This window comes from Rhincodon typus, chromosome 29 (assembly GCF_021869965.1).
Source record: "Rhincodon typus isolate 14 chromosome 29, sRhiTyp1.1, whole genome shotgun sequence".
Classification (NCBI taxonomy): domain Eukaryota; kingdom Metazoa; phylum Chordata; class Chondrichthyes; order Orectolobiformes; family Rhincodontidae; genus Rhincodon; species Rhincodon typus.
This window is the reverse complement of record NC_063360.1, coordinates 23,479,113-23,493,704: the sequence shown is the minus strand read 5'-3', so window position 1 is coordinate 23,493,704 and position 14,592 is coordinate 23,479,113. Positions and strand designations below refer to the sequence as shown.

At 38.4% G+C, this 14,592-nt stretch overlaps 1 protein-coding gene across 2 annotated transcripts in view; it reads left to right on the top strand.

Moving 5' to 3' along the window:
• Nucleotides 1-14,592, top strand: part of LOC109931452 (protein strawberry notch homolog 2) — a 219,597-nt gene that overhangs the window by 44,695 nt on the left and 160,310 nt on the right. For both annotated transcript variants that reach the window (XM_048614120.1, XM_048614121.1), the window contains exon 3: nt 4,047-4,132. In XM_048614120.1, coding sequence (XP_048470077.1) covers nt 4,047-4,132 — 86 coding nt within the window. The remainder of the gene's footprint in view (nt 1-4,046; nt 4,133-14,592) is intronic.

Here is a 14,592-nt window from a genome sequence, read left to right as displayed (position 1 = left end):
TCGAGAACTTAGTCATCGAATGCTAGAGCTTTCTAGATGACTGGTGAATTTGAGTTTGAAATAAGATGGAAAATGAACGCTCATGACAAATGTAGGGCACAAAGTACTGTAGAAAAGCAAGCTGAATACAGAAAAGAGGAGACCTAATAAAGATCACAATAGGGATGCAGAAAGAGCACGAGAATAGATAGCTGCTTTAAAGACAAAAAGGAGATATTCTTGTGGAGGCCTAAGTTACAACTGAGGTACGAAAGTAGTACTTTGCATCTCTTTACACAAGAGAAGTTGATGCTATCGATGCCAAACTTCAAGAAAGAGGTAGTAACAAAATTGGGTACGATAAAATTAGATACAGCAAAGGTAATTAAAAGATCAGCTTTCTTAAAACAAGTCACCCATTCCAGATGCCACTTGAGTTATTAGGGGAGTTAAAGATTGGAAATTGCAGAGCTTCGGGCACAGTTTTTCAGTTCTATTTCAAATGTAACGCTAGAGGATTGCAAATGTTAAATGCCTGTTCAAAAAAGGAAGAGGGATAAACCCAACAGCAGAAGATTAGTGAACCTCGCATACCAATAATAGAGATACTTGTGGGCCAAACCCAGTTTGCACCGAATTGAAGGACGGCTCAATAATCTGGAATAAAATTAAACTTAATTTAGAAAGTATGGGTTAAATGAATCTAGGCACAAATTTGAAAAAGGGAGACATTGCAAAGGAGCTAACAGACTGAGATGACCTCTTCGATTAAAATGTTTTTGAATTTTTTTCTTTAACTTAGTGGATAAAGTTGCAATGCAAGAAGTTGATGTTATATGACTAAAGCCAAAATAAAACCATAATTTGAAATGTATGCCTGATTAGAAATGACATTAGAATCATAACTGTATTCATTTGTTTTGTGACGTCAAATCATTTTGACTATCCTGGTTCAGTCCATTGAACTAAAGGAGGGGTTTGCGCACATTTTAAGGGTGGCACAGCATCTCGGTGGTTAACATTTGGTGCCTCACAGCGCCAGGGACCTGGGTTTGATTCAGGCCTTGGGTGACTGTCTGTGTGGAGTTTGCATATTTTCACTGTCTGCGTGGGTTTCTTCCAGGTGCTCCGGTTTCCTCCCACAGTCCAAAGATGTGCAGGTAATGTGGATTGGCCATGCTAAATTACCCATGGTGTCCAGGCATGTGCAGGCTAGGTGGATTAGCCATGGAAATGCAGGATTACGTGGTGGGATGCTCTTCAGAGGGTCAGTGTTGACTTGATGGGCCAAATGGCCTGCTTCCACACTGTAGGGATTCTAAGATTCTATGGTTTGGTGAGGATGGTGTGCTTGAATAGAATTTAGAAGGTGTTTAGCAAAGTTTCATGTTGTGAACTTATTCATAAAATTCAATCCCATGGAATTGAAGGGGTGGTAGTAGTAGCATTGGTACAACAGATTAATGAGGTGGTGGGACTAGATGAGAAAGAATAGTAATTTTTTATAATTTGGAATTTTTGGCCCCCTTGTTTTATTATTTCATTGGAGACAGATCAGAGAAGGTTAACTAGGATGATGCCTGGTATGGAGAGATTGTCTTATGAGCTACGGTTGAACAGGTTAGGACTTCAGTCATTGGAATTTGAAGAATGATTAATGATCTCCAGAATCCTGTATATTTTGATAAGGGGCTCGACAGCGTAAATGCTGAGAGGATGTTTCCCCTCATGGGACAGTCTAGCTCCAAAGGGCATAATTCCATACAAACATAGGAAAAGGAGAAGGACATTCAGTCCCTCGAGTCTATTTTGCTATTTATTTAAATCATTGATCTGTGGCCGAGCTCCTTTGGCCCATATTCCTTAATACTCAGAATAAAGGGGCAGCAATTTAAGACTGAGATGAAGGTTGGAATTTTTGGAGCTCCTTCCCACGGAGAGCTGTGGGGCAGAGTCCTTGTGTATATTTAAGGCTGAGATAGATTCTTGATCCATAAGGTAATCGAGGGCTATGGGGAAAATGCGGGAAAGTGGACATCAGGAATGTTGGATCAACAATGAACTCATTGAATGGCAGAACAGGTTCAAGGGTCTGAATGGCCTACTCTTGTTCCTATTTCTTATGGTATGTTAGAAGTCATGAGGCAGCTGTAGCTTGGTGAAGTCTACTATTCATAAAAAATTGGTGTGGTGCTTATGTGTAAGTGCTGGAGTGCAGTTTCTAAGAATCCAGGGGAGCATTGTCCCAGGAAAGGAAAGTGACCTTCCAAAACGTGAGCAGTGATTGAAGCAGCACATAACAGAGGGAATGTTGAGGGTGTTCCAGGACTGGGTCATCAAAAATGAGGCATTGTGGTCCCTTAGATAGTAGGGACTGCAGATGCTGGAGAATCTGAGATAACAAGGTGTAGAGCTGGATGAACGCAGCAGGCCAAGCAGCATCAGAGGAGCAGGAAGGCTGACATTTCGGGCCTAGATTTCTGAAGAAGGGTCTAGGCCCGAAACATCAGCCTTCCTGCTCCTCTGCTGCCTGGCCTGCTGTGTTCGTCCAGCTGTACACATTGTGGTCCCTTGCAAAGTTTTATTGAGATTTCGTGACTCCTAGTCTCACTAAAGTGCATGTATGGGTACGTGTGTGTGGGAGATGGTTTGCTGATTTCTTCTGTGTTCTGAGATGTTTGACCACAGATTGGCAATCATACATATTTGTTTCATTTAAAGTTTGGGATGTATCTATCTTTGTCACATCTATCTTTGCACGGTCTAAAATTTTTCTGTCAGTAAACTTTGCGTGTTTAAGTTGTATGTAATACGTAAGTAATTTTTTGTTGACAAAAGCAACGTTGCTGAAAGTTTCTAATAATAAACCACATATAGTCTGATCATATCACTCACCGCTCTGGTTAAATTTAAAATTTGTTCTGATTAGTGGAGTAGGAGGACTGGAAAGGATTCAATGCAACCTTCACCCTCAGTTGTAATGCTTTTCACCAATTTAATAATTTTCTTTAAAAAAGCTTGTAGATCTTTGTCTTGGATGAAAAGACTAAGAGTCAAATATCTAAGTCTGCTGATGTTACAAAGTTAGATAGGAGTGTAACACTTAGAAGCAGAATTAGGCCATTTGGAGTTGTTTCTCAACTCCAATCTTCAGCCTTCTCCACATAACCTTTGATCCTATTACTAATCAAGAACCTATCCATCTCTGTCTTAAATACACTCAATGATTTGGTCTCTACAGTCTTCTGTAGCAATGAGTTCCAAAGATTAAATGCTCTTTATTTGAAGAAATTCCTCCTTATCTCCGTTCTAAAAAGTTGTCTCTTCATTCTGAGGCTGTACCCTCAGGTCCTAGTCTCTCTCACTGGTGGCAGCATCTTCTGCACCTCCATGCTTTCCAGGCCTCTCCCCATTCTGTAAGCTTCAATCAGATCCCACTCATCCCTTCTAAACTAGATTGAGTACAGACCTAGAGTCCTCAACTGCTCTTCATATGATAAGCCCTTTATTCCTGGGATCATTTTAATAAATCTCTTATAAATCTATTCCAACACCAGCATATTCCTCCTTAGATCCCTCCTAAAACCACTCAATATTCCAAATGCGGTCTGACCAGAGTCTTGTACAGCCTCAGTCGTACATCCCTGCCCTTGCGTTCTAGCCTGTTGAAATAAATGCTAACATTGCATTTGCCTTTCTAACTGCCAACTGAGCCTGCATGTTAACCTTAAGAAAATCCTGAACTAGGACTCCCAAGTCCCTTTACAGATTTCTTAAGACTTTCCTCGGTCATAAAATAGTGTACACCTCTATTCTTTCTACCATAGTGCATAACCTCAGTGTAAGCTGTAAGAAGGACAAACTGAGGTTAAAAAGAGACAAAGCCAAATTAGGAAAGTGGGCAGCAAGGCGGTAAATGAAATATATTGTAAGGAAGTAGAAGGTTATTCACTTCATAAAGTTATTCACTTGTAAAAGCAGAATATTTAGAATCACATCTTGACTTTGGTGTGACTGATCATGAATGCTTTTCTGGTAATTGTTTTCATTCTGTATTTTTCTTTCAGAATCAGATGCTGAATCCTGATATATGGAGCCATATTCCATATCCGTATCCAACATATCCTGCCACAGTACCTCTAAATGATCCCCGGTAATTATTCAATAATATGTTAACCCGTAAAGCATTACAATTATTTGTATGCTTGAAATTGTTTTTTATGTTGTAAAGGAATGTGTAAAGTTGCTGATTAATTATATGTGCATGAAGTGTATTTTCCATTGAGATGAATTAATATTGCTGCACTGTTTTGGGAGATTATCCATGAAATGTGAAAATTTAAATCCATTCTTGAAGTTGGATTTTTAAAGGAATTTGTGATATTTGGAAAGGGTTTCATAAAATTTGATTATGATGTCATAATTTTTGTAAAATTTTAATTTATAAATGTTTTTATAAAAATTAATGATTTGCATGTTTGACCTTGTTCCGTAGCATACGTTTTGCAAGACTGCTCACCACTGGTGGAGCTTCATAACCAATGAGCTGTGGACATAAAATTGTGTCCCCACGTGCGGACAGCCCAGTTTTCTGACTGGTGATGAGGGCCAGTAGAATGATGTAATAATGGTTATATTTATTAAAATATTTCAATAGAATATTAAGTTGTGGGATAGCAAATTATCAGATTTAACGTAGCTTTTATGCGATGTTACCTAGCCTTATAAAACGAGGAATATGTTTTTTTCAGGAAGCTCACTAGCTAAGGCAAGTCTCTTAAAGCTAAGTTTAATTTGATATCAAATATTTTGGACTTTCACATTCTCTTTGCAAATGGTGCTTGCATTACACTTATTTTTGCTACAAAAGCCTCTAACTTTGAATGTTTTCTTGCCTGCTCCATTAGGGTTCAAGAAAAGAATTAGTATAACTCTTATTGTCATCTGTTTTGATAATCCCAATGTGTAAGCTTAAATGCTGTTTTGTAGGACTTTCAGTGAAATGTATAAGTCACTAAACTAGCAATAGCATTATGCCACTGACATTACCATCTTCCAGGACTAGGGTGAACTGCCCCTCCAGCAATTCTGTGGCCTGCTCTTTTACCGATAAACCCCAACCCTAATTTACTGCCTTTCTCAGGTTTCATGTACAACTTTTCCCTCAAGGTTATACATCAAAACAGCATAAAGTTTAGTTAATCAGCTCATTGTGCCTGTTCTTATCTTTGAAAGAACTATGCAGTCAGTCCCTCTCCTCCAGTCTTTCACCACAGTCCTGGACATTATTTTCCTTCATGCATTTATGCAAATTCCTTTTGAATTTCACCGTTACATGTTCTTCCATTATCTTTTCAGGTAATAAATTACAAATCACCTTTTTTATCTGTACAAAACTCATTTTGCCACTGATTCATTTGTCAGTTACTTGAAATCTGTCTTCTCCTGTTAATTATGTTAAGATAGTATCCTTACCCTTAGACTGGGAGGCCTGAGTTCAAGTCTCACCTGCTCCAGAAGTATGTAATAGCATGTCTGAACAGGATGATTTAAAAAAAAATCTTTTAGGACATGTGGGGCCTGTTGTGGCACACTAGTGGTGTCCCTACTCTGAACCAAGAGACCCTGGCTCAAATCTCACTTGTCCCCAGAAGTGAGTAATAACATCTCTGAACAGGTTGATTAGGAAAATATCTTAAAGCATGTAGCAGGGGGGCTCTTGTGATGCAGTGGTAGTTTCCCTATCATTGAATTAGGTGGCCCAGTTCAAGTCCCATTTGCTCCAGAGATGTCATAACAGCTCTGAACAGGTTGATTAGAAAATATCTAGGAGCATGTATGAAGAGACATCGAGCATGCAGTGTCCATTGGTGCACTTCAGGTCCTGTGTGACTATTTGATATCACTTGGTGCTGGTTTGGTCTGGAGTTCATAAATCATTCCCCAAAAACAAATTTAAATTTTGTAAGTTTGCTTTGTGATTTGATCTTTGTAACAGTGCCCATTTTAAGGTGCTGTCACATTTTATTTTGGTTTCAGTTGGTTTAATTAGTACTTAAAATAGTATAAAGAGAGATAACTGGGACACTGGGTATGACGCAGGCAAATATAATACTGTGTTTTGTAAGCAAATCTGTTCTCAGGAAAAGTATCAGTATCTCACCAACTGGCATTAGATTGAGATAGAGTTTGCCCTTGAGAGCAGTTTCTGTATCTGCTTTATTACATCAAAATTCTGAATAATTTTGAATGCCTCTTCATATCTCCTTTTAATCATCCTGATGGCAAACAGCCCCAAGCTGCTTCAGCCTTTCCGTATAACTGAAGTCTCTCAAGCCTAGTCCTATTCTATTGGGTTTCTTCTGCACGTTCATAAAGGCTTTGATATCCTACCCAAAGTATGGAGCCCCAATTAAACACACTACTCCAATTAAGACCTTATCTGCATTTTAATCAAAATTAATATTGATTCATCATTTTTATACTGTAACCCTCTCTTAAGAAAGCTAAGAATTCCAAATGTTCTTTATTTAAAGCAAGCTTCTCAACTTGTTCTGCCACCTTTGAAGACTTATGTTCATATGCTCCAGATACCCTTTTTCCTATATCCCAAATAAAATTGTACAATTTACCATATGTTGCCCCTTGTTATTTGTCTAAATAAAATGTATAGTTTCATGCTTGTTTGAATTAAATTTTGCCTACCATATCTGTCCCATTTCAGAAATTTATCTGTCTTTCAGGAGTCAGTTGTTAACCCTTCTCATTGTTCACTATAGTTTGTTTCAGAACATATATTCCTAATGTAAGCTCTTGAGAATTACAACTGTGTACTTCGTGTTTCAATCTTTTGCAGCAACAATTTATATTTGTGTAGCATCTTTTGAAATAATAAAATGGATATGTGGTTAGAATTGCCAATCAAGGTGAATTGCTCATCAGGGTTGCCTTTGGCCTGTTATGTGGTACTTTGTCAAATACCTTTTGAAGTTCCTTGTGCTCAGTGTCAACTTTTCTACCCCGCTAACATCCATCATTAAAGATTGTAAATTAGGTGTAGGCTAGCATCAGAAGGACGCATCCAAGTTAATATTACCAGTGCCAGTCAGGGAAAAAGACATTAGGTTTTGTGTGCTTCTAATTGTTGTTGAAGTATCGACACATAAAAAGAGATCCTGTTCATGCCCCAAATACCTCTGACTTGAGCAGCATTTGTTTCAAAAACTTGATGGTACAGCTCTTGTTTTTGGGAGGGTACATTAGTAATGGTGCAGACAGTAGCTGGTGTATTACCTTGCCTATGTTGCTCAGGTCATTGATCTCCTTGTGGCACTGGTGTGCAATTCTTGTGTGTGAGAATTTGAGATCATTGCTTGTATCCCCTCCCTCCTTATGGAAGAACAGATTTCTTTAATATAGGAACAAAAACAGAAGTTGCTGGAAAAGATCAGCAGGTCTGAGGAAGGGTCACCGGACCTGAAACGTTAACTCTTGATTTTTTTTTCTTCACAGATGCTGCCAGACCTGCTGAGCTTTTCCAGCAACTTGTTTTTGCTCCTGATTTACAGTTCTTTCAGTTTTTCTTTAATATAGTGTTGCCCACTGAAGACAGTACTTTTTCTCTTCTTTGCACAATCTCCGTGAGGAGAGTTCCCAAGTTTTCTTGATCGACTTTGGAACAGCCTGTTCCTTCTTTTGATATCTGTGCCGAATCCTTCAGCTGGGGGGGAAGAGTCCCACAAAAGCCAAGCTACGCAGTCACCTGACAGCAAACCTGGTGAGCCAAATAACTTCAACTTGTAACTGCTGCTCCACCAGCTGGCTGCTTTAATCCAGCTGACTGAGCTTTTCAAAGCCATACTCTGACTTTTCAAGTGCACACAGGAAAGTACTATTTTATCTATGATTTACAGGTATGGTAAATTTGCAGATGGCACCAAATAGGTAGCGTAGTGGATAGTGAAGAGGTTTATCTCGGGGTACAATGGGACCTTGATCAGTTAGCCCAATGGACCGAGGAGTGGATGGCGGAGTTTAATTTAGACAAATGCAAGACAAACTAGCGCAGGACTTGTATGGTTAATGAGTGGGCCCTGGGGAGTGTTGCCAAACAAAGAGATCTGGGGTGCAGGTGCATTGTTCCTTGAAAGTGGAGTCACAGGTCGATAGGGTGGTGCATGCTGGCCTGCATTGGTTAGAATGTTGAGTTTCGGAGTTGGGATGTCATGTTGTGGCTGTACAGGACACTGGTGAGGCTACTTTTAGCATACTGCGTACAATTCTGGGGGAAGGATGTCATTAAACTTGAGAGGGTGCAGAAAAGATTTACAATTTTCAAGGTCGTTGCTGGGACTGGAGGGTTTCAGTTACAGGGACAGGCTGAATAAGCTTGGGCTTTTATCCCCTGGAGTATCGAAGGCTGAGGGGTGACCTTCTAGACGTTTAAAAAATCATGGGCATGAATAGGGTGAATAGCCAAGATCTTTTTTCCTAGAGCAGGGGAGTCTAAAACAAGATGGGAAAGATTCAAAAAGGACCTGAGGGGTAACTTTTTAACACAGATGATGCTATGTGTGTGGAACAAATTGCCAATGGAAGTGGTGGTGATGGGTAAAATTAGAACATTTAAAAGGCATCTGGATGGATACATAATTAGGGACATTTAGAGGGTTATAGACCTAAGGCTGGCAAATAGGACTAGGTCACATTAGGATGTCTGGTTGGCATGGGCGAGTTGGACCTAAGTGTCTCTTTCAATGACACTATGACTCTATGGAAGAGCTAGCCTTGGATATTTCAATGATTTCTACAAATTTTAATCCCTGCCTCTTTGTGAAAATTTTGATTTTTCATCTATGCCAGATACTAACAGGTATACAACTGGTGCAGTTTGGTATGTGTGATTTAAGGATCTTTGTTTTGAGTACCTTTGAACTTTTGAGATTATCTTACTGTTTTCCTTGTTGTCATTGTGCTAACTAATAGTCGGTAATTTATTCTAATTCATGCCACTTCCACTGAGAATGGTTAAACCACCTCCCTTCCCCTTGCATCTCATAATTGTTGAATGATCTCATTTGTTGTTTATGCCTGCCACATTGATCCACATGGTGCATGAATGTGAAATGATATGGGTCATCCTGAGAATATGATAAAGTGCTATATAAATGCAAGATTTTTTATTGTTGTATGGTTAACTGCCAAATAAGTATGAGATGCTTGACCTCTTAGCTGTCTAAGAATTGCCAAGACTTGTTGGTTGATCAGAATCTGTTTTCAGTGCCTTTGTGCTAGTCTACTTCGAATGGGATTTGAGGTATGTGCCAGAAGTCAGCATATTGCAGCAGAATTGTTCACAATACACACAAGTGAAAGCATGGAACCTGCTAAAATTGAGGGGATTCTAAGAAGAAAAAGAAGCATTTTAAATTAGAATGTTATGTAGTATTATCTCTAAAATCAATTTATGTTGCTTTTTAAAAACGCTTTTAAATTCCCTTTTGGAAAACAACATTTGTCAACATCACATGTTACAGCTTGCAAGTTGACTGCAGGACTGTGATAGTGATTTCTTGGAATGTAGGAGTATTGCAAGAATGATCTCAGCTGAGATTTTATTTTCAAAACAGTGATAAACCACTGGTGAGCAGCATGCAGTTGGTTATGCAATATGCGGTCGCTATCTCCCCACTGGTGGTAGTAACAGATTTTTGTTATTGAAGGGATAGGGCAGTTAAGTCAATCAAAGCAGTCGCATGGGAACTTAGAACGCTTCTACTGTAGCTTGGAGAAAGTTTTCTGAAGTTTTTTTCCCCCTTGAGACAAATACAGTGGCACAATGTATAGATCTCTTGTTGTCGTTTTAGTTTTTCTGTTAGCTTTCTAACATAGACTGTGATAAAAGCAAGGATTATATTTATTGTATCTTTCAAGTGCTCAGGATTTCTAAATGGCTTACCGTTTGTTGAAGTGGAGTCACTGTTGTAATGTCAGACAGTGGAATGATGCTGGAGACTTTTCCCAATCCCCTGTGGAGTTTTAAAGATATGAATAGAAAGAAGTTATCCTAGTAAGCGCCTATTTGAAACCAAAAACTGACTGCTGGATATCCTAACAAAGACTTGTGCTTTGCAAGAGAACTACTATCACATTCGAGATTTGTAATATTAATTATTTCAGAGCCATGAAGTTGTGTTGGTTTTAGGCCTAATTATTAAAAGTTGATAGCTGATGGAGCAGTCTGACAACTTTGGTGGGGAATATCTTGATTTGTTGCCACTGAAAAGGCTGAATGGTATATGAAGAAAAAATTACTGATGTGCAGAAGTTGCTTAAGAATCTTTCTTTATTAATCTATTGGAGTTGGTATAAAGGCATCAGCCTTGACATGAGCAGTTGGGAGAAATGTATGTGACTTTGATTTGGAATTGGAATGCCCTATCAGAAACCATGGTAGCAACAGACAGCAGAAACCATAATAGCTTTAAGGATAATAAATAACCTTTGTAAGAAGGCAGGGAATTGGAACAAAACAAATAGCTGTCTTTGAAAACCAGCACTGGTGTGATGAACCAAATGGCTGCCTCTTGTGATGTAGTTTTTTTATGATTCTGATGTTTGTTTAGTGATCCTTTCCTAATAATATCACCAGTTAGTCAGTCTTTTTCATAGTCATCACATCTCTCTTAGTACTGCAATATTTTGTGTAATAACTTAAGAATAGAATAAAATGGATACTAAATACATGTAAATAAATTAAACTGTACAAGTTCAAGAGTTTATGTTTCAAGATGCATCTGCCGCACATTATTTTAAAAAAGTCAATTCTTATGCTCTAGCTCAGAATGAGAAAGAAAGCCATTCATTTCTTGCAGTTTTTCACGATCTTGATAAAGTAGGGCCTGTTCAGAAGAAAAGGGCCAAATATTTGCCTATAGGGCAGAAAATAAACTAAAAATAACAATAATTAGCTGTTAATTTAATTCTTGTACCTGTTTAAGATTCTTTACCTGCAGAGAATCCCTTATCTGTAAGTTAGACACCATCCAGTTTCTCCAGAACCCAAACTACATATTTGTAATACCAGTAGCAATCACTTATCCTTACTATGCCTTGATTATATTTTTGCTTGGGCACTGGAAATGCAAGTCCACACAGTGAGAGTCACATATGCATCTGACTAAGCAATAATTTGCTAAATTGTGAATTCCCAAGCTGACTGCGATACAAACTCTTTGAATATGGTTATGGTTTATCGGTTCTTTTAATTTGAGTTTTTTTTCTGCCCTTTTTAGTTAGTGCACTTAGTCCCCTGTGTCCTACATCTTTTTGGACTAAGAAGAGAGTGAGTAGTTTGTTTCCAGTCCAAAAGGCTGGGAAATTCCTCAGATGTTCCCACTGTGCCGGCACAGTAACACTATCAGTAGAGCAGTTCTGAGGTTATTCATAACCACAGTTTATGTACAGGTTACAAGAAGGGATTGATTTACTATTTGCTTGTCCATCTGTTCCAATGAAGAAGTTGACTTTTAACTATGATGACTTAAGGTGGGTGTTCACAGGGTGTACATTAAGCTCTTTGATTTTGTTGGTTCACATCATTTCTATCTGGCTCTTTATCTGATTTGCAGTTAGAGGGAGTGAAACTCGTCACTTTGCATTATCATTTCAGTTATACATACTTCCTATTGACGATGAACGATGGTGACAAATGATCAGACAGCCTATCGGGGTGGATATGTAGGATATGACTGAAGTAAAGATGATGTCATAATTCCCCCATTTCCAATTTGAATGCAAGGTCGTACATTGACAGTCGTCTTTTCATTTTTCATGGAATAATGATAAATGTAGTTTTACCCTACTGTTTTGACTTGGTAGTTCTATGTAAATAAAATTAAAGCTGTGTTCACTAAACAATTTTTGCAGTACATTTCTTGAGTCTTTTTTTGCTGTAGGAGGATAGGTGAATGTCAGTTGTATTCCCAGCAGTTGTCATTTTGGCTGGATTCTTTTTTCTTCCCTTAAAGCTCAGTAATTTTACAGAGAAACACGAATACAGTAATTACACATCCATTTCTGAGAAGCATACTTAGCGATAATTGATTTTTTGCACTGTCATGATGTTCTTTAACAGTACAAAGTGACCAGACTTTTGGCATTTTCAAATGATTTTTTCCGGTAGAGAGATGAAAATGAAGTACTGACATCTTGTGTAAGTGAGACAGCAAAAACGGCAATGGCAATGATTTACGTACTTCGAACACCAGTTATTGATTGCATTTTCTATACTTAAATTAATTCATATTCGTATGTTATTACTCAAATGGCCTTTTGTAACCTGAAGCATGTTCTAAGTTTAAATGCTGAATATAATTTCAACTTAAATACGCAGATCAAAAGAACAGAAGCTTTGTCATTGTATCTTGTTGGTGTCAGTGCAATAGTTTATGCTGCACAAATGAGCATACATATTAAGAGCAGGAGTCGGCTGTGTGGCCCCTTGAGCCTGCTCTGTTGTTTGATAAAATCATGGCTGATCTGATCGTGGTCTCTATTTTCATCTCTTTCCTGCACGCACACACCCCGCCCCCCCACCCCCCCAATCTATGTTGACTTCCTTGTCAGTCAAAATTCAAAGTAGCTCAGCCTTAAAAAATATCCAATGATCTTTCCTCCACTGTTATCTGGGAAGGGGAATTCCATAAACTAATGGCCATCGGAGGAAAAAAAATCTCATCTACTCTAAATAGGATACCCCCTTATTTTTAAGGGCTGCATTTCTGGGCAACACCACCACTAGGTTGCAGTCTATAAGTAGTAATTTAATTGACGTACACTCTCATTTTAAGGTACAAGTTCATTCAGCAGCATCTCTCACTGTCAGTAGTGAGGTGTGGAAAGGCAAATTCACAAAATCAACATTTAAAAACATTTTTGAGAATGAACGATGGTCAGTGATTTGTTATATCCCCAGTTACATATTGCTAAAAGATCATAAACAAATTCAAACAGGAAACAATATGTTTTTGTCTTCAAACTTTACCAAGGATAGCTGAGAATTAGTGTATTAATATAAGGAATGCTGTAGGTCATTTGGGAGTGGGGAGAATATGAATCAGGTGAATTCTGACAGTCATGTTTCTCCCAATTCCTGTCAATTGACTGCAACTATGCTTGTGCATGCATGCAACAGCACAGCTGAACATTCACAGATGGATCAAGGTAACTGTTTCGCATTGATGACATATACTCTATTTTCAGTCTGTGGCCCTAGTTAAATTCTGTGTCACATGAGGAAACGTTATTTCAGCATCCACTCTCCCAAGTACACTGAGGATCTTGTGTTTAAATATGATCGCCCCTCATTTTTCAAAATGCCAGTGAACACAGTCAATCAAGTGATCTCTCTTTGCACTGCCTTTAATGCAGTTGTATCCTTTCTCAAATAAGGAGACAAACTGTAAACAGGACTCCAGATGCGGTTTCACCAGCACCTTTATGGGTATGCTTCAACTTACGAAGTTGAGGTTTGTATAAAATATTGTATAAACTTGTGCAAAAGTCAAATTTTTAAGACTGATCTTTTAGACCAAAGTCATGGGGTCAACTTTTACATGCGTAACATTTTCAAGAGACTGACCGGCGTTCTTGCTTTGAAATCTAATGCACTCAATGGAATAGAGTTTTAAAACAAAACTAAAGAATTCATATTTGTTATCATTCATTATCTGATCACTTTAATAATACAAATAAATAAAACAAAACTTAAATGTTTTAAGCAGAAAACTACCAGCACTCATTTTGAGACAACAAGGTGCAAGGCTGGATGAACACAGCAGGCCAAGCAGCATCATAGGAGCAGATTTGAGCTGTATTTATATATTTATGATGAAATTGAATTATTTATATCTCCAGGATTGTATTTTGGCTCTGAAACAGTTGGGCTTTGATCTTTAAAGGGTTAAGATAGACTTTTAGATGTTTTTAGCTCAATAAACATGAAATCAACTGGCATATAATGTTGACTTTCACATGAGTGAAGTTGTGCCTAGCTAGCTGAGTCAGTAGAGCATGAGTCTCTTAATATCAGGGTCGTGGTTCAACCCATGTGCTGGGTGGAGTTGAGTTTAAAAAGCCAAAGGCTTTTGTGTCACAGGGATTAATGTCTGTGCTTCGCAGCCTGTGTTCAAGTCCCTCCTGCTCCAGGGGTGTGTCATAACTTGCCTGAACAGGTTAATTAAAAACATATAATTTAAATGGTCTGTTGGCGGAGTGGTAGTGTCCTAACCTTTGGACCAGAATGCCTGTGTTGAAGTTCTGCCTGTTGCAGAGCTGTGTCTAACCAAGTTGATATATCTGTAAGGTATTTGTTTACTATTGTTGGAGGACGTTTTGTGCTCATGATTTGTACCTGTGATAAAGTTTAACCAAATGGACTATATTGAACTGAGAAAATTGAAACCTGAAAAGGCCTTTAAACTGGCTTGCCTCAGGCTGTTATTTTGGAGATTCACCTCCTTCCATACTTCCAGTGCTTTTGTAATGACAAATTTGGCTAACGCTCCAAGTAATCATGGTGAAGTTCAGAATATTATCTTTGGCCAGCACAAC